A 26,149-nucleotide genomic window follows, 5' to 3' on the forward strand; every position below is an offset into this window, starting at 1 on the left:
AAAAACTTGCAGTACGATTTGACTCTTGCATCCTAACACAGACTTTTTTTTCCATTGGATTAATAAACTACTGGTTGTGTTTTTGCAGCAACAATTTGCACAGAAATGCTATAGAGTATAACAGTATAACTGTTCTTAATTCTTAATGCTTTAATGCCAACTTTATCTTCTAATTGGATTCCATTCATGAAGAAATATTTTTGTGTAATTTATTTCAGCTTAGTCATTTAGCCATTGTTTTCTCAGCTAACTATTTTGCCACAGTATACTATAGGTTACACATGTTTCAGAGATACAGTGGTAGAAGAAATTGCTAAATTAAAATACATCTGTATACATATTGAATTATATATACTCAAAAAGGTCAGAAAAGTTAGTCAATATATTGAAATAACATTGTTCTGAGAGACTGAACAATCTTGAAAGTATTCTGAAGTCTCCACAGTCTGCCGATGCATCTAAAAATGCATACCTGAAACTGTATTACACAAAGAGGAAGCCATACACCACCTCTGCACAGAAATACTGCTGAGTTCTCAGGATTTAATCTCATCTAAGATGTAGAGAAAGACAGTCATCAGATAACATCACATCTCAGCTAGTTTTGAGAAATAAATTGGCCTAGACTTCTGTAGACTATCCAGGTTGTAGCCATAATGTGTGATAGTATGGGGGTTGATTGGTGTTGAGGGTAAGAGACTTGCATATATGTGTGAAGGCTTTATTGAGGTAAAGGTAAGTATTGGAATTTGGGGAGACATGTTACATTTACAAAATCCAAGATGAGGCTACTGAAAATGTCTGGAGCATCATAAAGAGGAGAATTAGATGATAACCACAGACTCTGAAGCAGCTGAAATCTCGTAATCAGCAAGAATAGAGAAATATTTCTCCTCATATCTCCAAAAAATGAATATCCTCAGTTCCAAAAAGGTTAGAGTGTAGTTAAAATAGTAATATAGTTTTAATTTATTTTCATTTCAATACAAGCTTGTATCTAGCTACAAAAGAACAACATACATTGACACAAACACACAAAAGCCTTCACAGAATTTCTTATGATATTGCATTAAAATCCTTGGAATAGCACCTATTAATGAAACAAACCAACAGAACGCTTGCTAACAGTGTTTCAAGACATATTGTTTAACAATAATTATAGCACCAATTACCATCTTCACCTTTACGTCAGGGCTTGGATACTTTCAGAGGAAGGTGTTCTCAAAGACCAGAGTCTGAGGATCTTCCTTTAGTTCCCCAGCGGGTGGTGTCAGCACACTCTGGGTGTCCTCCTCTAGAAGAGAGCAACACATGCTCCCTGCACAAGCTTTTCCACAGGCAAGGCTGCAGGCTGGGAGAGGAGGTGAGGAAAGGTACTCTCTGTGGATGACAGGGGAGGCGTTCCCTTCGCTGCCTGAAGGGGACCCAGAGCAGGAAGCAAACTCTGGCTGAACAGTACAGCAGCTCACTCCCACATTATGCAGCACTTTAGTGACACCTGCCATCACATCGGCACACCTGTTTAAATGTTAAATTATCATGCATTAATAAAACATTGAGTATTTCCTTAGACAAAACTTGTATATGTGTGTGAGAATATGCGTCTCTTTGGTCACATGCTGTCAGAGTAAGCTGGGACTGCCTCTGAGCTTCTGTGATGATGCACAACATGCAGCAAGTTCTAGCTGACGAATATTCAGACTCTATAACATGAGTATCTTTCTTAGGTAACAAATAGTTACCTAAGAAAGATCTCATTTACTTGCTTTGTGACGTTGTGTTTGCACAAAATATGACTGTTTTCTGGCAACTTCTCATAAAAAAGGTGTAATCGTATTACTAAAAACCATGCTGCTTATCAGTACTATGCAGTTTTGTAGTTTTGTACACCATGTATTGTGAGAGGATGATACTCAGCTGTGTACTTAAACGCAAACTATAAGCATTCAATGTATTATTTTAATGCGTAAAATGACAGAAAAAAGCTAAAAATGTTTATGACATTCAAAAAGGTCCTGCAGTAGTTTGCTATTCAAATGCATTGGTATGAGATTATGTTGGATTTGGTCTCAAAACCTGATGAATTCACTGATAGTTAAATGTAACCTGAAAGCTCTTTTAGACTTCTGCATGCATACCAAATAAAGATAGACAAAATATTTTACTCACTGATGATAATTATCTATACATTTCAATTGTTTGATATTTGTGAGTGAAAACAAAGTTCGAGAATCTCTGAGATGATAAACTAATCTGAAGTTTTAATTAGTGTCAGGTGTTTTCAATAAACCTGATAATGTTTTAAGTAATTTTTTAAGAAGTACAGAAAATTCTTGATGGTTCTCAGAATTCCTGACACTAATCTTAGCTTTAAGTGCATGAAGATCTTTTCATAGGTCTTGAACAAAAGCTATGACAGCAATATACAAACCTATTTAAATTTTTACCTTTAACCTGATAAAATAAAATAAAATAAAATTTAAACTATAAAAACAAAGCTATGTCTGTCTCCACACCCTTACACTTGTCTAGATATATACGCATGCACTCAAAAAGAATGATCCCCCTCCAGAGCGATGAGGTGTGCAATATAAGTCAGTGGTTTTAATGCTAAAGCTAGGACCAAGTCCAAAAATAAATATCACCTGTGTACTGGAAATCCAGTATAGCAGTGTACATGCACAGAAGCCACAATGAGGGACTCAGTTAACTGCCAGACGTGAAGGTCATGCACAGCCTGCACTCCAGGCACGCTCGCAATCCTCCGTCCAAGATCAGAGACACAAATATGTGGAGGTGAGGCCTGAAGCAGCAGCAGTCCGTACCTGTACACCTGCAGAGATTTACCAGATAAACATCAACAATGGTTAGTTCAGGTGTATTCAGCTGTTTTTACTGCTGTTTGCAGCGACCCTCTGCAAAGCACCTTGTGCTACATTTGATTCATGTGAAGAGAGTCAATGAAATGCAGTCTGATTAGTGTAGAAGCTGACCTGTGGCACAGCTGTGGCAACAAGAGTGACCACAGCCAGCAGAGAGAGGCCAGGATCCAGGTAAACCAAGATGCTACAGGTTCCAGAGCTGTGCAGGAGCTGCGGGGCGATCAGCAGTGTCATCAAACTGTTGATCAGGGCCAGGAGGGATGTAAAAAGTCCCCGGATGACAAGAATGAAGGACAGAGGACAGACTGGCCACTTGTTGCTTGGTGCAGGTGTCTCAATGAGGGCGGAAAACTTGCAGATTGAGGAGGTTTTAAATGTATTTTTATGGTCTGGAACTGGAGAAAACAGAAAACTTTATATGAAAAGAGAAGATACCTTTTAAAGAGCTAAACTTTGTTACCAGGCTGTCTCAAGCAGGAGTTTTAATTATGACTCTTTGCAACATCTTTTGAACGACTCTCACACTTAAAACCAGCAATGTTGCTCGCTTCTTCACAGGAGACTTCTGGTAGTTGTTGCAAAGTTTTACTGTCAGTATCAGGGATGCTGGAAGTTCCTGGATTGCTGAAGACAAGTGCCCGGTTGAGGAAAAAGTTATGTGAAGCAGACTGGGCGTTTGATTGGACGATGTCTTTGGATTCCTCCTGACCTCTGGAGTCTGCTTCAGGCAAGACTGTGGGAATCAAAGAAAGGAATGAAAAACAAGCATGGGCAGTTTGATCTCACAGACTTACAGCTGAATATACACTAAACAGTTACACAGTCTCCTAAACACACACTTGTTCTTCCTTTGTAAAGTTCTCTTATCACTTCATTGTATAATTGCACGCTTTACACTAACATCAATGTTTTGCTTTCTCTTCCACTTCCCCATCATGTCAAACAGTTTCTTTGGAGTTGGAATGTGTATGCAAATGTGATTAAAATGATAGTTTGGAATTTGAAAGTTGTGAACCTGCAGATTTTCTAAGACTACCCCCTTTAATCTTTCTTTGGAGTCCATGCTTACTTAGCTGTCTGACCAGCAGCAGTGTGTAAGTGTTCTTTTTCTTTTATTTCTGCAAAATGTCTACAATTTCTCATGTGTGTTACCTTTGTGGTTCACTTCAAAGTAAGACTCAGTCACTTCCTGTTTGCCACTCATGGTCCTCTCACCCTTCAGCTGATCCCAGTTCAGCCCAAACACCAGCATCTTATGGAGCACACTGACAGCTCCAACTACCACCAGCAGCACGGGGTGCTGCACTGGGTGTGGCTTCAGAATAAAGCTGATGATTTCCAAGAAGTAAGAGATGCACAAAGAGGCCAGGAGCAGGGCAGAAATGAAGACACCCACAGACTGGATCCTGCTGTTGGTGAAGGACAGACCACAGTTTTGAGTTTTAGGAGACATTGTTGGGGAGGAGAGCTTGTGTGAGTTGACTAGTGAGGGTGTCTCGTGGTTGGATTGATCTGACGTGTCTGACCCTCCAGGGACGGTTTGGGTACCAGGTATAGGTTTGACAGGTGAGTCTGCTCGCAGGGAGCGAGGCAGTGCTGCTAAAGAGAGGGAAGCATGTGGAGGAGATGGGGGAGAACCCAAAGAAGAGACTGGAGTTGAGATGATGCTTGCAGACTGAGGATGGGGAAGAGCCATGTGCATGAGGATGAAGAGGGTGTAGAAGCCATCTACCATGGTGATGAGAGACTTACACAGCTGACTGATGACAATTTCACACAACAGCAGGAGCATGGTGACTACCAGCATGCACCAGTATAACACCCTCATACCTGCAACTGAGAGGAAAACAAAATTAATTAGAAATGTGCACAAAGAACACAGTGAAAACACTTTGTCCCCCTAACAATCAGAATCAAACATCTCTGGTTACTTTGGACCAACATTTTTTTCTTTACAGTATGTTTATTTAATTTCACAACATACAGGAAGCTTTCAATAACATCGGTGCAAATCATTTCACTGCTGAATTGTCATCAGAGGTGACAACAAAAACAAACGTATTATACAAAGTTTCTCATCACAAAGTCAAAATCCCACTTTTTTTACAAAGTTTCAAAAGGAATTTAAATAGCAAAGTTTTGATAATTCTCAATATATATTTCCAATCGCAGCTGAAATGGGATGTTTGTTGTCTACATAAAATGAGTCTGTTGAAAGAAAAATCTACAGATTCAAACAAGCTGAAAACCAAAACTCTTAACAGCCGATATTTTATAAAGCATGTGTTTATCAGATACATCACATCAATCTCCTTTAGTTAAGGTGTTTATCAGTCCATGTGTTGCCTCAATGATTTATGATGTTCTCATGACCACTGAGCATATCTCCTTCACCTCTCTCAGAAGGTAAAGCATACATTAAAACATTTATAAATGTTATTCCATTATATGTATATTCTGAAATGAACCTTTGAGGCCAATGTAATAATATTTAATAAAAAATGTACAAGTAAGGAAGTATTTCTACACAGCATTTTATGTATTTTTCTTACTACTGATTGTACGATTTTAACAAACCAGTTTGTAATGTAGAACATATTTCATACAAATAACACAAAAGTAGAAAATGTGAAGTTTTGTTACCCCAGAGAAATGGATGACCCTCAGCCAAAATCAAGTTGGACCTGGATGTGATCTGTGCAGTGAAATCAGAAAAAATGTCATTCATGCTCCCATCGTTCCCTCTCTGTCCCACCACCACTCCTCCTCTGCTCTAATCGCAGTCATGTGAGCCAGATGGAGGGCGGGCGGTATCGTCCTCTCCTCAGTCGTCCCTGTTTGCATTCCCTCCTCAGCACGTTGGTGGGACAAAATACATTCTGGACAAAGCCCACCCACTCTTCATATGCTCTCTGAGCAGATGAAATTAAGCTAATTTGTACTAATTAAATCCCCATTGTGTTGTCAGGATTACATAACCAGACCACATACAAAGGTGAGACAATCCAACCACTAAAGCAGCATTATGAAGCCTTACAGTTTGATTCTGACCAAGAAAGCTGCTCAAAATGTCAGTGCCAGTGTTTTATCCGTGAGTGAGGTTACACTGAAAAAACTGAGACTAGACAGGAGGATGTGTGAGATTCTTTAAACTTGTGTTTACAGTTTATCTAGAAACAACTGTGGAAAAAGTGTGAAACTACTACTTAACATAAGAATAAATATCACATTGGCCCCGAACACTGGAGAAAATACAGCAATGAAATTCTCTCTAGAAAGTATAGCATTTGATAAAACATATTTTCTAAGAACACGTTAGACCCCAGGCCTTGGTGTGTTTGATTTGGTGACAAACAGGTGATTGGTCAGATGACCTGGCTTTGGGCAAACTCCGGAAGTCGACGTTCCACCATTGCTGAGCTGGCATTTATGTGGATGTGTAGGCAGAACAGATGAACATCTGAGTTTTTTCTTAACAAAATTATGGAAATCTGGAAGGATTTGGGATTTTCTTGGCTGTTCAAACAGCAGTGAAAACTTTAATTGTGTTAAAAAGTGAATGTGAAGATCACAGAGCTGTACTTCATACAGATTGACACTACACTCTGATGGTGGTATGTTTACATTGAGGAGGAACAAAATAGAACAGAAGAAAAAAGACAAGTTTTAAAAATGTTTAATTTGTTGTGTTTTTGGTTGATTGCTGCATTCTGTAAAATGTTTTTGCATATTTGGATGATCTTAAGTTTTCTATTGTGTTACTGTGTTTTCTGAAAATATGTGCTCTTAGTTTTCTTGCTTCTTTTGTGTATTTTCTGAGATTTTGTCTTTTCTGTTGTCATTTACTTTTTATTCCTGTTTTGTTGTGTTTGTTACACCATAGATTGGGCCCTCTGACTCACTCATTTTCCTACCGCTGACATTTTTAACCCATAAGAGCCCGATGTGACATATGTGTCTCATACAGTTTCTGAGACATTGTGCTTTAATTTATGGTATAAATTTAGCTCAAAATCCTGTTAAACACAATATGATACTTGTCCTCTGTCCCCTAATAGATACCCAGAAGCAGAAAACAACATTATAATATTTTTAAAACATCACATGGTAATAAGTAGACACCCCCCTCAAAAAATGTAAATCTTTTGATACAAGTTGTTAAAGGGCCAAATAAAGACCTCATATTAAAAAAATTGGACTTTTCTTACCATTTTTTTCATGGGTCGGGTCTTAAAGGGTTAAATCTGAACAGCAATGAAAGATCAAACTTTTAAAATCTGGGGCCAAAGTGAACTCTTATCCCTCTCTTTTTTGACACACACACACACACCCCAAAAAACAACAAAAAAAACTAATTCAACAGGCCTACTAAACTGTAAACTCAGTGGTGGTTATTTTCATGACACCAGACTGTTTGTTTCCATTTGGGACATAACAGAAACTGTACAAGAGCTGCTACTTTAACTAAGTATTAGGGATGGTGTTATGATGTTAGGTTCAAATAGTTAAAACTGACTTTATTACAGATAGAAATAAGGTGAATTAGGTGCCCTAATCAGTTCAAATTGAAAATCCAAACACATTTGGAACTGCTGCTTGGTGGGTGTTGTTGCCTTTGTTTTCAGCCCTAATGCAAAACTAAGTTCACCATCTTGTAGCTGCAGCTTCACAATGTGAGCGGATATTTGTGCTGCAGCTCTCTAGAGTTCTGTGGACATGGTGCACCCGCTCTGTCCCCCTCTCATGATCACATGAATGATGCTGCATTTCTATCAGTCCCTGCTCCTGTGTTTGTTTCAGTCCACTGGGCTGCGAACCAACAGGCCAGATATGGGCTGAATCCACAGATAAATCCCTACTGTTCCATCAGTATGCCAACACATTCCTGAGGCAAGGCTAAGCCCAAGGAAAGACCTGGCGAGGAGGCATTTTAATCACTTGCTTCTGTCCCCAAACCAAAAGAGCTGTCACAAACACGACAGCTTTGTTTTACTTTTAACCCAGCAGCTCTGTAGCTGGTAAATGCTTCAGTGCTAATTTTTGCCTGTCACTGTATGACAAAGTAATCTGCAGCTTTCATGCAATAATAAAACACAGAAACATCACAATCTTACTCATAACAGTAACTGTGAGAGCTAGCACTACACTGTATATGATGTTAATGTAATCCCTGCATACTGTAGCGATACCTTCAATGTCTATATGCAGGCTATGGGCTTAATTCAATACTCATTTTGAAGGATTTTTCTAAAACAAAGTATGTCTAAAACGTTACATTTGCAAGAGGCTTGGACAGCTTTTAGATGACAATGTTAGCTTCTGGTAATACTAACCCCAGCTGCTAATCTGCAGGGGAGAGGTAGATCTCAACAACTGCATTGGCTGGATACTTGATGTTGTAACATACTTTGGTATACAGAGGTATAATAAAGTATTTTATTTATTTTTTATTTAACCATGAATTCCAATGGTCTTAGCAGCCACCAAGCCTTATAACGCTTCCCAGACTGATGGTTGGCAACAATAGTTTCTCTTATGATTATTGCTGATATCTTTCCTTCAAATGTCCATTTTGAGAATGAAATAGACCATCCAGTCTAAACAAGTCTAAACAAGACACATATAAAACCTACAGTGATTTACAGAAACAATGATTTTATGACAGTTTCTTTTTTACATAAGTACACAAATAATAGACACAACTTTAATTTTTAATCATGTAGCATAGAAAAATGTCCATTTAGAAGACTGCATACACTAAGGCCAGCAGTTCTGAAACCTTCAGTCAACATCCTTGAAAGTGGCAGGACAAAATTTTACAACATATTTTCTAGTGAAGAAACCCTATAGATCTCAAGTCTGACCTCTAAAACATATGAACAAGTCACAATATGGAACTCAGTGGTAACTCATATGTGATATAAGCGTGTACTATTTCGTGCATTAGGAACCTTTACATATCTGTAAAAGGGACACATCGCAGTTACATCTGGCTACTCGGCATATTTATTTACAAAAAAATTATCATGACTTTGGTTTGATATTGAAAAAGTGACTTCAGGCAACATGAAATGCAAACTTTCTTCTCTAAAGAAACACCAGTAGCTGCGGCTAGAGTTGCTTTTGTAGCATAAATGCCAGAACAAACCAGTTTCCAAGCGCTAATATCCGAGTATCTTTGAGTGTTTCACATCACATTGTGATAACTTCGGACTTTCTCTCACAACCCCCCCCTTTGTAGTATCAGAAGATTAATGGGTGGGGTGGATTAGTGCCCTGTGGAATTCTTACAGACACATCAGAGTTCCCACCCTGTACTCTATAACACCACACTAGGAAAGCCTCCTCCCACCTCGTGATGAGATTCACATGAGGAGATATTTTCATTTCCAAAAGTCAGAATCTCTGCTGTTCTGCAACGTGCTCACAAGAGTAAGAGTGACTATATATGTATGTTTCCTCTCAGGGTTATATGTGTGAAACACATTAAATTATTCCAAGTTATAGTGGAAACAAACGCAAAGATTTAAAGGAAATAAAAAATTTACATGGTTTTGAACAAAGTAGCTTTATTTATTCATTTATTCACGTTTTTATGCCCACAATCAACCTACATTTCTTAACTGATAAGAGACTGTTCAAGAAAAAAATGTTTTTCTATAGATTGTGTGGTGCTCTGTAGCAGTTTCACTTGGCTTTGTTTCACACTGATCAATATTAGAAAGATTGCCTTGATGACTTTAGTCATACTTTGTTGCTTTCTCCCACACTGAAAAAGAAATTCCATCATGTTAATGAATATGCTCAATCTGATTATGGATAACTTTGAAAGCACTTTGAAGAAAATCTCTCAGTAGTGAGCAGAAATATTCAGCTACCAGTGAACATTCACACTATGATACAGGACTATAGCAGAGTCAAAACACTGCTCTCCAGACGGTATGAGTCTCTGAATTATATATAGTGGTCAAAAAAGTCTCCAAGTATTCTTTATGTGAAAATCTGTTGAACACGAACCCAGGTGTAACAGACACGATACATTAAAATTTAACGTTTAATCAAACCTCTGTGAACGTGCTGATGGAAGCGCGCCTCTGTGTTTCTGAGCACAGCTGCAGACTCGTGATATTAAACAAAGAACGCTCTGAGAAACAAGATCTTGGTAACTAAAATATTTTTTATGCTTCAGTCACCAGATGGCTAAAGCTCTGAATTGACAGACACAACATGATGCGTTGTGTATAGTTTTAGTAGTTTTCAGATCTCTTAAAATAGCTTAAATAAAGACAAAAGAGCCATACGTCACCAACATACACCATCAGGTAGAACTCAGGGTCCTTCAGCAGGGAGTTAGAGACATCCAGTGGTTAGATGGCCTCTACACCTTGAGTCCAAAAGGAATAAAGGAATCCTAGCCTTACAGAATATTGAGACAGTAGCAAATGCCTCAACACAATTGGGATATTAATTTTCTTATTAATGAAAAAAAAGCCTAGTTCTGCTGCATGTGTAAAAAATTAAGATTGTTTTCAAGCATGTTTCAGACTATGTGTCACTATACCTTTGTGAACACAATTTTTATGGTAAAGCTCAAGAAAAGTACAAATAAACACCTTATTAAAGCTTCCAGACTTTATGCGGCATCTTTCTCTGTGGCAGCGTTTAGTTTTACTTCCCCCGATTTCATTACACAGACACGTCTCATTAGTCATTACATGCATTTATTTGAGAGGAACAAATTTTGCTATACATATCTTTGTGATTACCAGCACATTTCAATTAAGTTAACAAATCATTATTAAAAATCTCTAAAAATTAAAGCATTACAAACAGTGGGGGCCAACTATCTGTTGGGTGGAGAAGAGCAGGAAGGTTGAACACTGCTCCATTTAGAACAAGAGAAAATACACCTGCCTGTATTTGCTTCAGGGGAAAATGAGAAAATAAACAAAAAAACCAGCTCTCCACAGACATGTTGATATCCAACGTTCATTTTTACTGCTTTGCTTTGGAAAATTGTGTTGGTGTTAAGAGTGGTCTCCTTCAGGTCTGTGGGAAAACAAGACATCCGCAGCTTCCTGTGGCCACAGCTTCACCCAGCAGAGTAGCCTCAAAGCAACAAGGACATCGTCGACCTTTGGAGCTTCTTTGTATTTATTTTCAGTATGCACCCCGGTTGTCAACCATTCAGTTTCATCTACCTTACACTTCTGTTATAGATTACCTCCCTCCCAAAAACAAAGAAAAAAAATCTAAATATTTGCTCTATGTCTGAATATGAAATATACATCAAAAAATAGTCAGCTTTAAAAGCGACCCCCAGACAAAAATAAAGGATAAAATGGGGAAAAAGGGAACAAACAAAAGCCTCCAACAGCTGTAAAATAAATACAAAACCACTGATTTCTCAAAGCAGCCAGAAAAGGAAGAAAAAAACAAGACAAACAGGGGAAAAAACAAAAATAAGAAATTTCCAAAGGTGAAGAATGAAGGCAACTGAATGAGGAGCAGAGAGGTGAAATTAGACAGAGTACAGTGGAAGACTGAGGGAGACGAGGAGGGAGGAGGTGGACATATCAGACTGCTTTTTGTAAAGGTTTGCACAACAATGACTGCAAGAACAAAGTGGTGGAGTCTATACCTGCAGATAATTTAAAAAAAAGGCAGACATCTTGCTGGATATTCACATTTCCTTTTCTTCTTCAGTGGGGAATAAATGACCAACTTAGGCTTTCCAACAGTACTTTCCTAGCGGAGGGAAGTGGGACGGGGGTTGCAGCTCTGCCATGTCAGATCTGAGAGGTCTGAGCAGCAAGTGAGTGCAGCGGTTACTGATAGGCAGAGAAAACAAACAGGAAGGAGGTCACTTTGGTAGAGGTCCCTTAAGAATGTGTTATGGGGAAAGGAGGAGGAGGCCAGAAATGAGGGAGACATAGGAAATGTTTACATTTAAACAGACGTGAACATCCTCATCTTTCTTGATATAAAAGCCTTTTAACAACAACATACTCCCACCTCAAATGCTTAAAGCCATCAGGTCAAATCAGCAGAGTCCACAACTGATGCTTGGTTTACTGAGTGAACCCCACTTTTTTCATCATCACTGTTATGTCTCCATCAGCCATGAAGAACTTCACCTGCTAGTCATTTGCCCAACAGTCTACAGAGGAGCTAAAGTAAGAGCTGTGGGAAAAGTCTGGGTTCTGTCTTTGGTTAGTGTTAGATCCTCCCTCCTTTGTTTGTCCTCTCTTCTCAGAGAAGTAGTTGTTTGTGTGTAAAGATGGCAGACCAACAAAATGTAGTGACAACTGTGATTTTATTTCTCTTTCCCATTTTGTATGGATGATGTAGTGTGGATGTAGAGGACTTGGTATTTGACACAGGTGAGCTTCAGAAGTTGATTTTGTCCTTTACTTGCATTTTCTATAACTCCAAGTCTGGGTCCTCTGTTCTTTAAGGAAAAGTTGTTGTGGTGGTCAAGTCAAAGAAATGACGAAAACATTGTAGTTAGAAGAGCCTGACAAACCATCTGAAGGATGTTTTCGCCTGCCCTCAAAATCCCTGTTAAAAAAGAGAATAAACAAATCAGTATCTGATTAAAAAAAAAGTAGCATAGAATAATTTACAATAGATTCTAATAATTTATAAATGACGACTTGTATGTAATTATTTTGCATAATTTAACATAATTAAGGACATAAGAAAAGACACTGATTTGACGCATGACTGGTGGTGTGTGGAAAAAAACAAATTACTCTATTAAAGAATGTCTTAATATCTTCATCAGAAACACGGTCAGTATGAAACATAACTGTGATTAAGTTTTTCAAAGCCAGTGTTAGTTATTAAATGACGTTTAAACGTCCATCATCTTCATTCTTCCCTGAGGGAAAACCACTGGCTGCACATTGTGGTTTATGAAGCCATATAATTTCTGCCACATTAAACACAGTTTTGGCTGCAAATACATGCAACGTTCTGTTTGAATTTTGCAGCTGCAGTTTCTAAGTCATACAACATATCATTAAAACACATTTTGCATACAATGTACTGTGAAGCAAGGATATTCTACAGCTGAAAGAGCAGATCTAACATGGCTAACCACTGAGCTCACTCCTGCAGCACAGCAACTGCATGTATAATAGTTTTTAACAGAAATCCTCTAGTAACGTCCATAAATACACAGTTTTGTGTAATTAATGGCTGATATGACTTGAAATTCAAGGACATAAAATAAGCCTATTTAGGGCCTGTGACATTGTCTGCATAATAAAACTATGGTGAAAGGTGTAATATTGCAGCTGTGAGGTCAACATGAAGGTCAACAAATGCTGTTGCTGGGTATTTTGCTAAGAACCTATTTCCCGATGCTTCCCTCGAGGTAAAAATAGGCACAACTCCAAAACTCTTGTAGGTATGTGGTAAAGTGTAATTACACCCCCTACTTTTTGAGTAACTCCACTCACTGCCAAATTTTGAAAAATGCCAGAAACTGCAAGGGTTGTGGTGCGAGATGTGGGTTGATCAGGGGGCGGAGAGTGGGCAGGTCAAAAATTCACAGGAAGATATGATTGAATGACAGACAGCAGCTCACTGGCCAGTAGTAGTCGCTGTTACAATTTGAGCTGCTGTCTGTTGGAGAGGAGGATCAGCAGTGAAGAATAAAGTCCGGTGTTACTTTTACACCCCTCAAAAGCACAAATCCGTCCCATTGCAGGAATATTTAAGCAGAAACTCTGTGAAAGATAGAAGTCTGAAACTAGCAAATCTACATCAAATAAGTTCACATCCCTTCATATGCGTTGATGTTTTCTATGCCTGCAAGACCTGTCTATTTGCATCTGGAGGGAGGGGGCAGTGAGATTTTTATAATTTTCTCATGACCTAGAGAAGCACCAGAGCATCATGTCGAGCTCAAGTATGGCTCTACATATCGGAAACTAAAACCTGGTTATGAGCCATTTTTGACCCACAAAATCCTGTTTTTTAAAGAAATTAGAAAAATTACAAATTGTATCAACAGTATAGGTGGTTTTCATCACAATTAAGAAATACTGTGTTGTTTGCAGCTCAAAAAACACATTATAGGGTGCACTACCCCTTTAAGGCAGCCGTTTTGGACGCTTTAGTCTGTTAGCATAGGAGCCAAAATAGGAATCATCACAATCCTCACAAGCAACGTTCCCAGTATGAACCACAACGTAGCGGAGTGCTGTTTTTACACACTGCTATGAGATCACAGCAAATTTTGAAGCTACAACCTGCCGTACAGCTCATCTTCACTGCAGCATGCTTGTCCTGCACTACCATAAAGCCAGCTTGATGAGCTGAGACAGGGATGAGTTTTGTAGATGTTAATAGGCAAACAAAGCTCCTGCAGATGTGTGAGAAAATTGACAGAAAGCACATCCAAAACTTAAAAACAGGCTATCTGGAAGAGAGATGCAAAAACCAAGTGTGCACAGCAGTAGTTCTCCTGATAGACACGAATGGCACGGGATCAAGAGTAGAAGACTTCAGTCTCTGAACGTGGGACTGAGGCTGAAGTTATAGATCTTTTTCATGTAAACTTAACAGCTACTGAACAGTATGATAATGGACCTAGCTGAATGCATGTACATACAGATGTTAACTTCACTGGTTCATGGTGCATCTCTCCCAGTCTCCAAGCTGGCCTCAAGGAGCAGCTCCTCTAATTCCTGTCCACAGCTGGCACTCACTGCAGAAATGATACATAACACATCTTAAACTTTTCACACACAAAATAAGCATGTGGCTTAAATTAAAGAACAGCAGTGACCACAAGTACACACCGTGCTCCATCACACAGCTGCCAGGCTTTGGGCTTTCGGAGTCGAGAAGATGGAGGGAGAATTCAGGTTTCAGGCCGTTGGGCAGAGCTGAACTGACCACTTCCTCTTCCATAACTTCAGCAAAACACTCGTCTATAGAGCTTTCATCTGCTGACTCCTCCTCTTTGTCTGGATTCACTTCAGCATCAGCTTTTGTCTGAGTGTAGGTGGGATCGGGACTCTCAGAGGTGTCCTCTGCTGCTGGATTTGACACCTGTGCTCCTCCCTGAGTGACAGATGGTGCCTGCTGGTGAGTCTGGACCAAGTGAACAGGCACCACTTCCTGCTCATCTGCCTTTGTTTGCTGCTTTGGCATTGATTCCTCTTGGCTTGGCTCCTCTGTCTGTGTTAAACTGAATGTTTCATTTTCTGAAAAACTGACTGGTGCTTCCTGCTCATCTTGTGGAGGAGTTCCCCCTGTCTGGCTTGTTGAAATGGTTTCCTCTGATGACAAGAGGTGCTCCTCTGTAGGTAAACTAGTCTGGGGTTTATGCAGTTCATCTGATTGTTTACATTCTGGGGGCATTACCTGTCTACCATCTTGTGCGTTACACTCTTCCTCTTCATTGTTTCCTTCTACACAGCTGGAGTCAGGTTCAGGGCTTTCAGAGTTCTTTGTTACTCCTCCTGTTAGCTGAAAAGTTACAGCCTGCAGTGATGAGGGATTTGAAGGCTGAGCTGGTGTTTGTAGACTTGCATCTGCATCTAAATTTTTGGCTGGCCTATCCTCTGTGTGTTGACTTACTGAATGTGGCTTTAGTTTGCTGGTCTGTGTAGTATCTAGTTTAGACTCTAATCCTGCTACAGGACTTTCCTTTGTCACTTTACCCTTGGTAGACATAGCAGGTGAGCTCTCCTTCACATCATCAGGAGTCAGTTGTATTTGTGGGGGAGTTTGAAATATGGTTGGGGGCTGTGTCTGCTGTGTCATGGGTGTATTCTTGTTTGCTGGCTTCTTTGTGGCCTCTTCTGTTTGGTTGGGAGCTAAAGATGTACTTTTTTGAGGCTGTAGCAGCTGCTGCAGCTCAAGGGGGCTTTCAACCCGAGTTACCATAAAGATCTTATGACCCCTACCAGGGCTTGAGACGGATATACATCGTCCAGGAGATGGAGGCGTGCCTGGAGGAACTGGGGCTTCTGTGACGGTGATCCCAGAAATGACGCTTGGCCCTACAGCTGGTGAGGCAGACAGAGGTGAGGACAGACATGAGGCACTGAGGGGGGACAGCGAGACCCCGGAATGGGTTTGAGGAGCAGTCTTGAGAGGACTTGAGACAGTGGAAGAGTGTGAAGTGGATGAGGACTTTGTGACAACCTCTTCATCTTCATCCTCAGTGTCGGAGTCAGACTCTAGATTTGTTTGAAGAACGCTTGTTTCAGAGCTTGCTTCTGATTGGTTGGTTGTTTGCCCTTCATCTCCAGTCACTTCATCCTCCTCTTCTTCTGCTTTTTCATCTTTTTCCTCTTTCTTCTCCAGTGTTGGTTCTTCATCCTCTTCTTCTTCCCTAGTACCATCCTCGGTGGCAATTTCTGCCATGGAAGCCGACAACCTCATCTTCTGCTCAGTTTCCTCCTTCTCTTTAGCGAAGATGAAATTCCTCTTGCAGCCATTCTGGATCTCAGCCAGCAGGGCACGTTGTGTCTCAATGAAACTCTTCACCTGTAAGACAAAAATATACATAGAGGAATTTCCCAAAACAGCTGGTAACCACGGTCTTCAGTCAGTTGTTTTTGACAGTAAATTAAGATTTAGTTAAGGATTATAATGCCCATGATTATTACAATAAGAGGACAAATTCACTGCCAAAGAATGAGACTCTGTGGCCCATAGTTAGATAAATATGTCACCAGACACAAAGTTAATAAAGAAGCATTTGTGTGGTAAAAACTGCTAATGCAAAAATCTTCTGATAAAACAGTTTGCATGTTAGGAGGTGATTTATTAAATCTTTATTTGATTTACAATTTCAGTGCCCAACAAGATAATAAAGACATAAGATTGTTGCTCTGATTATTTGTTAAACTACGCTGTTCTTGTTCTGTCTTGTTTAAATATTACAATGCACACTGTTCTTTCATCGCAGTGCACTTCATGCCTCCCTAAAATCTGAAACCACCTCCAGCCAAGATGATGGAACCAGACTTCTACAGGAATCTATGTAGTTAGTAAAAATGTTTCTGTAAGTGGAGCTGCCTGTTAGCCAAGCTCTGGTTGGAAGACACCATCCTCACCCTTCATTCAAAGCTCAAGATTTTTATAAGTTCAATGAAAGCGTGACTCACAGTTTCTTTCTTGGGCTCCCGGTCGAGGTCGAGACGCAGCAAAGAAGTATTGACCTTAAGAGCAAGTGAGAGGGCCATCAGGCCACCGGTCTTGATCTCATTTTCTCGAAGGTCCAAACGCAGCAGTCTGGGGCTCTCTGCGATGAATTCGGCCACAGCGACGGCTCCTACATCCCAATATTACAAAAACAGGACACAGTCAGAAATGCCAAAATCCAGAAAATGAACTTTTAATGTCCGTCTACCACAAACTCCAAAAAAACCCTCTGATGCTCTTTGTCCACACCCTGACTGGTCAAAACTCTTTTGGTGGCATGAGGAGGACCAATTTTTTTAAGTATGCGGATGACATGGCCCTGGTGGCCCAATTGACCAACACCCAGGTTCTGTTTGAGAACCAGCAGTCATCAGTCTGATCCAAACTTTTTCTAACACATCTCTGGATTGGCCAACTCTCCATCACCTCTGTTCACACATCATCACACATCAGCATCCATGGCCAACAGGTGGAGCAGGTTCTGGTGTGAAATATCTTGGAACTGAAATTGACATGTGCCTGTCCTTCAAACAACAAGCCGACACGGTCTACAAAAAAGCCCAGCAGCGTCTCCACCTGCTCAGGAAACTCAGGGCTTTCTGTGTCAGCAAGGATTTATGTGTTAAATAGTCATTTTTAACTGCGTTGTACAAATCACTGATTGAGTCCATACTCACCTTCAGTGTTTCTTCCTGGTTCAGCCATCTCACCATCGAACAGAAAACACAACTCAACCGCGTCATCAATCGGGCGAGTAAAATAATCAACTCACTACAAACACCCCCACCTCACCACCTTCAGGCAGATGTTACAACGTCTCACTGGGCCGAAGAAAACATCTACAAAAAATCTTTCATTCCCTCTGTAACTAATTCACCATAACTTTTCTGAATATATACGAGGAGAGTGATGCAAATGTTATGATCAGTGTACATGCACACACACGCGCTCATACATGCACAAACACCCCTTCCCACCTTCGCAGGACAACTTGGTGGAAGCCAGGCCCAGTCTGAGCACAGAACGGTTGGCAATCAAGCCGTCTTTCAGTTTGTGGACTCCTTCGTTACCCACTGAATTGTGGCCGAGGTTCAGAGTCTCCAGACTCTGAGTACATGGCTGAGACACAACAAAAGAAACATGGTCAATCACAGACTTAAACTCAGGCACTTCTGTGTTTAGATAAGTGGATAATAAATCTGATGAAACTGACGACTGAAAGAAAAATAATGCTCCCCTTCTCCCTGTGCATCTACCCAAATTAATTTTCAACATCGTATGGCTGAACAACACTGGCACAATGTGGTTAAAAACAAAGAATCACATTGTTAGAACATGCCAAAGTTCTGGCAGGTGGTATTTGACAACCTTCTAATATTATGGATGGTTAAAATTCCAAAATCTAAAATATGTAGCTGTGCAATCTCAATTATAAAACGCCTTACATTATTTAAATAACACGATTGTTCAGGAATCAACTCCAATTAATCAATCTTCTGTTATCACTGAATTTTATACATAGTTCAAACTTGTAATGGCTACAGCATGTCTTCACTTCCTCAACTCATGCGTGAGACACAACAGCACATAAAGGCAGGTGTCTTAATAAAGGGCCTTCATGAAAATGTCAACTCAGTCATAACACACATTCTTCACCTACACATCTGTCACTCCAGGGAAAATTTATGTAAATATGAGCTATCCTTCTCATGAGGGCAATTAATACAAAGTCATCTGTGTTATTAGTTCTTAAGATGGTCAAGACCAGGGAAGTGAAAAACCGGTCCTTGAAATCCACGTGCCCTAGACTTTTAGGAGGTTAAAAAGTGAGCTACAGCAGAGCATAACCCTAAATTTCCTCGTTATTTTGTTACATACACACAGCCAGAATTGTCCTCTCAACACCTCTTGAGTATGTGCAAACTTGTCTTACTATCACACAGTCTGTGTTTTTGTGTGTAGATACCAGTGCAGCAGCGAGGTAGCCCATGCCGTTGTGTGTGAGCTGGTTGTTCCACAGCACCAGAGTGACGAGGCCTTTCCTCTGCTCTTTCAGTCCTTCACACAAGTATGCCAGACCTGGGACAACAAACAGATGATTTTTATCTGTGTGTTTTAATGGCACTTTTAAATAAATTACACAATATTAAATATGATTTTACTTATTACTGTCCCCTGGCTCAACACGCTATTGTTTGATTTTGTAAAAAGCCACTGAAATGTATGCATACCAATTAATTCTACCCTAATAACACATGAATGTTATACATGAATCAGTGCAACTGGGCTATGGTGTTAGTGCCTCATATATGTTGCATACCAGAGTCCAGAATGTGATTATTGCGCAGGTCCAGGATCTGAATGTTGTAGTTGAACTTGAGCAAGTTGCCAAGCTGAGCAGAGTCCTGAAGGCCATTGAGTTTGTTGTCTGCCAGATACAACTCCCGCAGGTTCATGTTCATCTTTAGAGCCGTTGCTGACCGCAGAGTCAACAACCAAAGAAAAGTGGTTGAAGAAAAACAAAGACTCAGTCACAAGAATAAACTCATGGATTACATTTCTGTTCCCTGAAATGAAAGCATGAAAGCGGGGACTGTAACAAAAACAAGGTTCCTCCTCTCCTCCCCCTGTGCATCTTTATCTGCCCCCTCCAGCCTGTTGCCAATCTTACCCAGTAACATGAGCGGTCTGCCAGACAGGCCAGCGTTCTCCAGGTGGAGGACTGCCAAGCTGCCACTGATCCTGAGTGCTCGTGCAACAAAAGGAGCCGAGTGGTCCAGTAGAGGAGTGTTACGGGCATCAAGATACTGCAGTGAGCTTGTCTGAGGGGGAAACACAAACACAGGAAAAATTATTGAGCATATCCTCAGGTGAACCAATCAATCCTTACTGTGAAGACTAATTGATAAGGAGTTCTTGACTTTGTATGTGGCTAGCAGATGCAGAGAGGCACATTTTACAGTTCTGCATCTGCAGTCTTCAGATGAGTCCCTTTACTTTCATTTCTGACACTATATACGTGCACTTATAATTACTTTAGAGTCAACACTTTGAACCCTATCTGCAAATAAGAAAATGTAAACCTGAAAAGCATCTGTGGATCAGATAAAGGCTTTTTTTATGTTTACTTAATCAAAGGCCTCATCTGAGTATCTCAAGGACATGAACTTGCCAAAACATTAGATGATTAAGATCTATTTGCTTTGCTGAAATGAGCTATGGCTTTGTATTGGTAGACTACGCCACAAGCATTGCATAATACCCTGTGTGTGTGTGTGTGTGGTGTCTCCAGGCAGTCGTTCATAAATCATCTCACATTTGATGCTTGTAGACGGCAGCAGTGCCTTTTTGTACAAGCGCTGATCAAATGGCAAATTAGCTGCTAACATGATTGCACTGGGACTTTTTTTTTTAAATGGGTCATTACTAAAACTGTTCGTGTATTTGTTGTTTTTCCCACTGAAAAAGCAATGACCCCCCAAAAAAATAAAAAATAATAAAAGTATGACAAAGTAATTTGTGTGTAAACAAATCAGTGTTTACCACCGAAGAATGTTGCAAAGACAGACTTAAACACAATGAAATTCAGACAAGCTAAAACATTCATACAAATATAAACAATAAAAAACAATAAACACACTTTCATTCACTTAAGAGTTTTTTTATGCACCCCTCCAAGCTTCCACCTAAATATAGACTTAAAAAAATAGAAATATGCAACATCAGCGTTGTTACCGTCTCATCTCCTCCTCCTTCACATGTTTAAATTTAAAAAAGAGCAACAGCTGTTTACACAGAAACAATTTTTTTTACACACATGGTGATATGTTGTGTTCAGCTGGGCATTCAGCTGGCTTCTTATCAGCACTAAATGATAACATAAAAAAATGAGCAAGCAAAGAATGAATTCTTATGTGCAAGTGTTAATCAGAAAGGCTATGTTAATGAAAGCAATGCACTAATAGTTAAACTGTGGACAGAAGATTTGTTTATTTATACATATTTTTTATCCTGGGCATTAAAAAGTGGAAAAAACAGAGAAACACTGGTCACAGTATGTAATAATTAGATACTTTCGTCATCCACTCTGAAGAAAAAGAAATTAATTAAGCCAGAATTCAATCTGTTCCCTAGTTAACATCATTACACAAATGCCTTAAAAAAAAAACACATTTTACCTTTCTCATCATGTGAGCAGCAGCTTGCCATCCCCGTGTGCCGATGTGTTTGTTGAAGGAGATGTTGAGATGTGTTGCTGACTCGTAGTACTCTATCATGTCAAAGAGAGCTGATGCCCCCTGAGAGCCATACAGAGAGGAAGTAGAAAGACAATATATCAGTAAAAATATTTAAACAAGTGTGGCATTTTAAATCAAAACCAAACAGTTTGAACAAATCTCACAGCTCATCAAATGGTCAAAACCTTTAAAGCAGTGTTACAAGATGTAGTTAGTAACAGTGGTGGTTGCCAGGCAAACAATCCCCCAGGACAGGGGTGAACCGCTAAGGTGTATCCCATCAGGACCTCAGGGGTGAGAGGAGATTCTGTAAGTTCATGTGTTCGTGTTGCTGTTTACTAATGCAAAGAAAAATAATACCCAGTTGAATTTAAAATGGTGAGCACGTGAAAAATCGGCTCCTGAACTCCAAATACCTTAAAAGTTCAACACTTGTTCTTCAAAGTAATGTAAAAGTAATCCATTACAGCAGAAAGAACTGTATGTTTAAATCGATATGAGTAAATGTAAATAAAATATAGTAGTAACATACCCCTTGACAAAGGTATAATTAAATACTACAGCATATTAAGCAGCATATATTCAGATTAATCAGGATCTGTGTTAGGGCTGGGTGATCGATTAAGATTTGATTCACAACAGTCCGATTCGGTTTGATTCTGGTTAAATCTGATTCGATTAGATATCCATTCATTTACAGATACTTACAGATAAAATATAATTTTAAAGACACGCTCAGAAATTATTTTAATAAAACAAAAAACATTTGCATGACCATCAAAATCAGATACCTGGGAGTAATCAGATTACTGTAATAATCTTATCTGATGCATCTACATGAACTTCTAAAATACAATATTTGAAAGATCATTGTCTACATTAAACAATCATCATCAAGTTTATTTCAGAGTATGCATGTGCATGGTGAGGTTTCAGTGTTTGTTAGAACGTGGTGGAGCACATGGTCTTAGTGTCAGCTAATGCGAGAGAATAAGCTGATAAATAGTTTACAGGTCAATATAATCCAATGGTGAATAAAAAAACTGAAACTGGAATCATCTTGGTGAGAAAAGCTGATTTGAGCACTTTGGTGCGGTTACACAGCTGTGAACAAAATTGACACAATCAAAAACCATTTATTCTCCTCATTTATGAAGTTTCTGATAGTTTTCCAGCCATACAATTAGAATTTTTTATCATCAGGTGTCCAGAAACAAAGGTTCAGTATTGTGTGTTTTTGTAAGATCTTGCAGAGCATCGGTAAGTCACACGAGAGTAGTGCCACAGTTGTCACTAGAAAAGGAAACTTTAAATATATACATCGATTAAATGATTTCTTTTAACCCAGCTCTAATCTGTATAAGTACTTAAGAGCTGATAAAGTGTCATTACTGGTCCGCTCAGCAAAACTGGATTATAAGCATCTCTATGTTCCAAATCTAAAAATGTTTGCAGTAATACAAAGCACAGAAAGTTAGAAAGTTTACAGATTTAAGATACTGGAACCATTACAAATCTTTTTAGCTTGTAAATGAAAAAAAAAAACAAAAAACAAAAAACAAAGCCTAATTCATTTTATGGTCATCAAGTAATTGGGGAAATAGTGAAAAATTATACCGGTAGTATAAACTGCAGGGAACGATACTGTCCGTTGTTTGTGGTAGTGTGGTAGTTGACAATAAAAATAGTCGACAACGAATTTAGCCGTCGACTATTGTCGGGGGGGGGACAAAAAACTACAGAGTGAGACATCGTCTTCTTCTTCTTTTTTTAAATCTAGTTGCACATCTGCAATAAAGTCTGCCAGGGGAAAAATATGGCGGCGGACTAGGGAACAAAATGGCGGCAGTCTGGGATAACCTCACGTTAAACTTACAAAATAAATTAAATACATATGAGATTTGTAAAGCGGACCTTGTGTACCACGGAAGTACGTCTGCAATGCTCAAACATTTAAAGAGGAGGCACGTCGGACTTACTTAACAACCTCATGCAAGATTTCAGAGCTGAAAGTGAAATAAGAGCCATTTATAATAATCATGAGATACATAATCCGATTGGTCGACTAGTCGTTTTAATAGTCAGTGACTAATCGACCATCAGAATAGTCATTAGTTGCAGCCCTAGTGCTGTAAATGTGCAGTTCATTCATCTATTACTTTACATTTACTAATGAAGGCCTTGATAACTGAATTGCAAAAAGCTGTTTTGTCTTTAAATCATAAATAGCTTAATTTCACAGAAACGCAACTGCTGATAAACTCTCCTGTAGGGGTTTAGTTTTCTTTGCAGGACATGATCAAATTACCTTCTCAGGCCGGGAACCAAATCACAAATCACATAGACTACTTGCTGAATAGCATCTCCTAACCTTCAACCCTCTCTGTGTGTCTGTGTATACAGCGGGAGACATGACTGAGCATACACAAGTGTATTTATCTACAGGGCGGACGAAGATGAGTCACACCTACTCTAATAACAGCCAGCTTGTGATCATACTCTCCAAGCCTTTTTCTCCACAGGATTCTAACATCTTTCCAAAACTATTTCTCTTCTTTCATCCTCCTAAATCATTCCCAACAACACAACACTGCTGCAGATATGAGTCTCTGCCAAAGCAAACCCTCAACTGTATACCCCTCACACCCACTTAAAACATTAACCCATCCTCTTTCCACTTACATGCATGGTCTGTCACTTTTGTTGTTTAATTTCATTTCAACCAGCAGCCCCCCTCCACATTTTCTTCAACAGTCTTAGTTCATCTGAGCTCAAGACGAGACACTTGTCTGAGACTGAAATGCAGCTCTCTGGTGACTCGGTCCATGACTCATTCAGCCACTTTATTTTGCTGGGGAAGCGCTCCACAATGCTGGAAACAATTTGTATGTCAGTCTGCACTGCTTTGGATTTTTTAAAGGTCATAATAAATAGAAAACTCATTTACAAAACCCTCAGGATTTATTGTTCTCATGTTTTCACACAAGTGTCTTATCTGTAGGAAGCCTCACAATTTTGCAGCACTAAATTATTTTTACTTCAAATATAGTCCACCGCTGCAGTGAGAAGATATTTCACCTTCTCAGTTTTGCTTATGACATTTATTTCAGGTGATGTTAAATTTTGCAGCATGTTGCTTTTCAGGACAACTCAGCAAAGTCTGATCCACTGATCTAAACGTGTTGATTTGTCTCTGTTGCCATCTTGTGGGGCTTAAATTGCAGCAGTGAAGCAGTGTAAAGAAATAAGCTCCATAACACACCTATGTGAAGACAAACAGGTGATGTAGATGCTAATTTACATCCAATCATAATACTTAGTCAGGCTTCATCCACAATGTACATTAGTCTTTTCATATGAATGATGTAAACAAAACAAGACTTTTTTCCCCCGTGTCTTCATTAAAAAACATAATCTAACTGACTACTTTAATAAATATAAATAAAATTAGGCCAATCCAGAAATCCTTAAGTCTAAAATTGTCTCAGAGGACAGAACAATAATTAGCAAACCTTAAAAAAACCACAATAAATTAAATCTGCAGTTAAAAGGTGAAAGTACTGACACTGCTTTGCCAGACAGGGATTATATAATGAGCCATAATTAAAGGGAACCTTCCACTCAAAGAAATAGATCCAGTCGGACTCGCTTGTGTCAGTGTGATTCAGTATTTTACAGCATAATTGGAGTGGGACAGGAAATGGTCAGGACCAGTGTATGATGCTATCTATCTGTGCATGTCTACACTCAGGACATCTTTAATTCTGTTTACACAAGGGCACATTTGGGGTAATCAGAGAAAACCATGGACAAACGCTCCATATCCTGCCACAGCAGAGTGGAAAAGATGGTCACATTGAGACTGACTGTAGAAAGCAACAATTAAAGAGGGTAAATGACGGAACAAGAAACAGGTTGGTTGTTTTTAAGGTGTCTTACATCTTCATCCAGGCTGGTCTGCTCCAGGTCTATTATCTTAAACTGGACTCTCTTCAAAACCTCCTCCAGAGACTCGCAGGCTTTGTAGTCCAGCTTCTCACCTAAAGACACGGAAAATGGTTTGTTAATCATCATCTACAGTGCAGATGAAATAAGGTTGAAAGTTTTATATTTTAAAAATGTCTCAATTTTAAAGTCTATGTAACTACACAAAAGTTCAACATTCATACATCATTGTTTGTGTCTTTTGTGCTTACCTTTGAGATCTAAGCATTCGTTTCGCTGTGTCAGGTCTTTCAGTTCCTGCCAAACCAAAAAGAAAGAGGATCAAAAAAAGTTCCTTTTGTTTATTTCGTCATTGAAGCAAACTTTGCATGTTCCATGTTGAAGTTTTCATATCAATAAATCACAACAGAAGAAAACACAGCAAACCTTGTGTGGCAAACCTTTGCTGCACACATTAATTCAAGACAATCTGAGTTGCTGACTGAGCCCCATTGATAGAAACTCTGATGAGGACAATTTATCACGTCAGGGCAAAGTCATGTCTACTCCAGTTGTTCAATAAATGCAGGATGCTCCTGCAAGCTAAGCAAGAAACCTTGATGACATTTTGGTGAGATGCTGATTTGCTTTTGAGGCTCTCCTTAACTTTATATTTTTTAATCAAACAGCTTTAATTTTTTTTACCATCTTTGAGGAAGCTCTGTAAAACTGATGAAAAACAACATTTACTGTGGTTTCTGAGATTACACTTTCGATGGCCGCTTTGCTGTAAAAGGCTCCCTGTGGTTTTATAAAGCAGATGTAGCATGAAATATTTGATTTGCATCAGCAGTAACTTTGCCCAGTGCTGTTAGGCTTTAACTGTGCAGTAGACTGAAAAAACAGGGCTGATACCAAAGTTGGAGTTCCTAA

The 26,149-nt window shown here is 39.3% G+C and overlaps 2 protein-coding genes across 4 annotated transcripts in view; both read right to left on the reverse strand.

The window, feature by feature from the left end:
• Positions 1-945: 945 nt before the first annotated feature.
• LOC121645505 (zinc/cadmium resistance protein) lies at positions 946-5,695 on the reverse strand. Of its 3 annotated transcripts, none has more exons than XM_041993997.1 (6): positions 5,526-5,695; positions 4,035-4,718; positions 3,412-3,615; positions 2,994-3,277; positions 2,646-2,833; positions 946-1,518 (listed from the first exon to the last, which is right to left on the reverse strand). In XM_041993997.1, exons 1-6 carry the CDS (start codon positions 5,608-5,610, stop codon positions 1,206-1,208), a joined length of 1,758 nt encoding a protein of 585 aa, XP_041849931.1. In that variant the 5' UTR covers positions 5,611-5,695; the 3' UTR covers positions 946-1,205. The 3 variants fall into 3 exon arrangements, with proteins under 3 accessions (XP_041849931.1, XP_041849930.1, XP_041849932.1); XM_041993996.1 differs by having other exon boundaries at positions 3,406-3,615; XM_041993998.1 differs by having other exon boundaries at positions 1,407-1,498; positions 3,406-3,615.
• A 4,891-nt stretch (positions 5,696-10,586) lies between these two features.
• Positions 10,587-26,149, reverse strand: part of ppp1r37 (protein phosphatase 1, regulatory subunit 37) — a 40,611-nt gene continuing 25,048 nt past the window's right edge. Inside the window, exons 3-13 of the mRNA XM_041994005.1 lie at positions 25,489-25,534; positions 25,232-25,332; positions 21,233-21,352; positions 19,726-19,876; positions 19,375-19,530; positions 19,021-19,133; positions 18,032-18,173; positions 17,018-17,184; positions 14,696-16,394; positions 14,506-14,601; positions 10,587-12,443 (exon numbers count right to left, since the gene is read on the reverse strand). Coding sequence (XP_041849939.1) covers positions 14,525-14,601; positions 14,696-16,394; positions 17,018-17,184; positions 18,032-18,173; positions 19,021-19,133; positions 19,375-19,530; positions 19,726-19,876; positions 21,233-21,352; positions 25,232-25,332; positions 25,489-25,534 — 2,772 coding nt within the window. The 3' untranslated portion in view covers positions 10,587-12,443; positions 14,506-14,524. The remainder of the gene's footprint in view (positions 12,444-14,505; positions 14,602-14,695; positions 16,395-17,017; positions 17,185-18,031; positions 18,174-19,020; positions 19,134-19,374; positions 19,531-19,725; positions 19,877-21,232; positions 21,353-25,231; positions 25,333-25,488; positions 25,535-26,149) is intronic.

Source organism: Melanotaenia boesemani, chromosome 9 (genome assembly GCF_017639745.1).
Source record: "Melanotaenia boesemani isolate fMelBoe1 chromosome 9, fMelBoe1.pri, whole genome shotgun sequence".
Taxonomy (NCBI): domain Eukaryota; kingdom Metazoa; phylum Chordata; class Actinopteri; order Atheriniformes; family Melanotaeniidae; genus Melanotaenia; species Melanotaenia boesemani.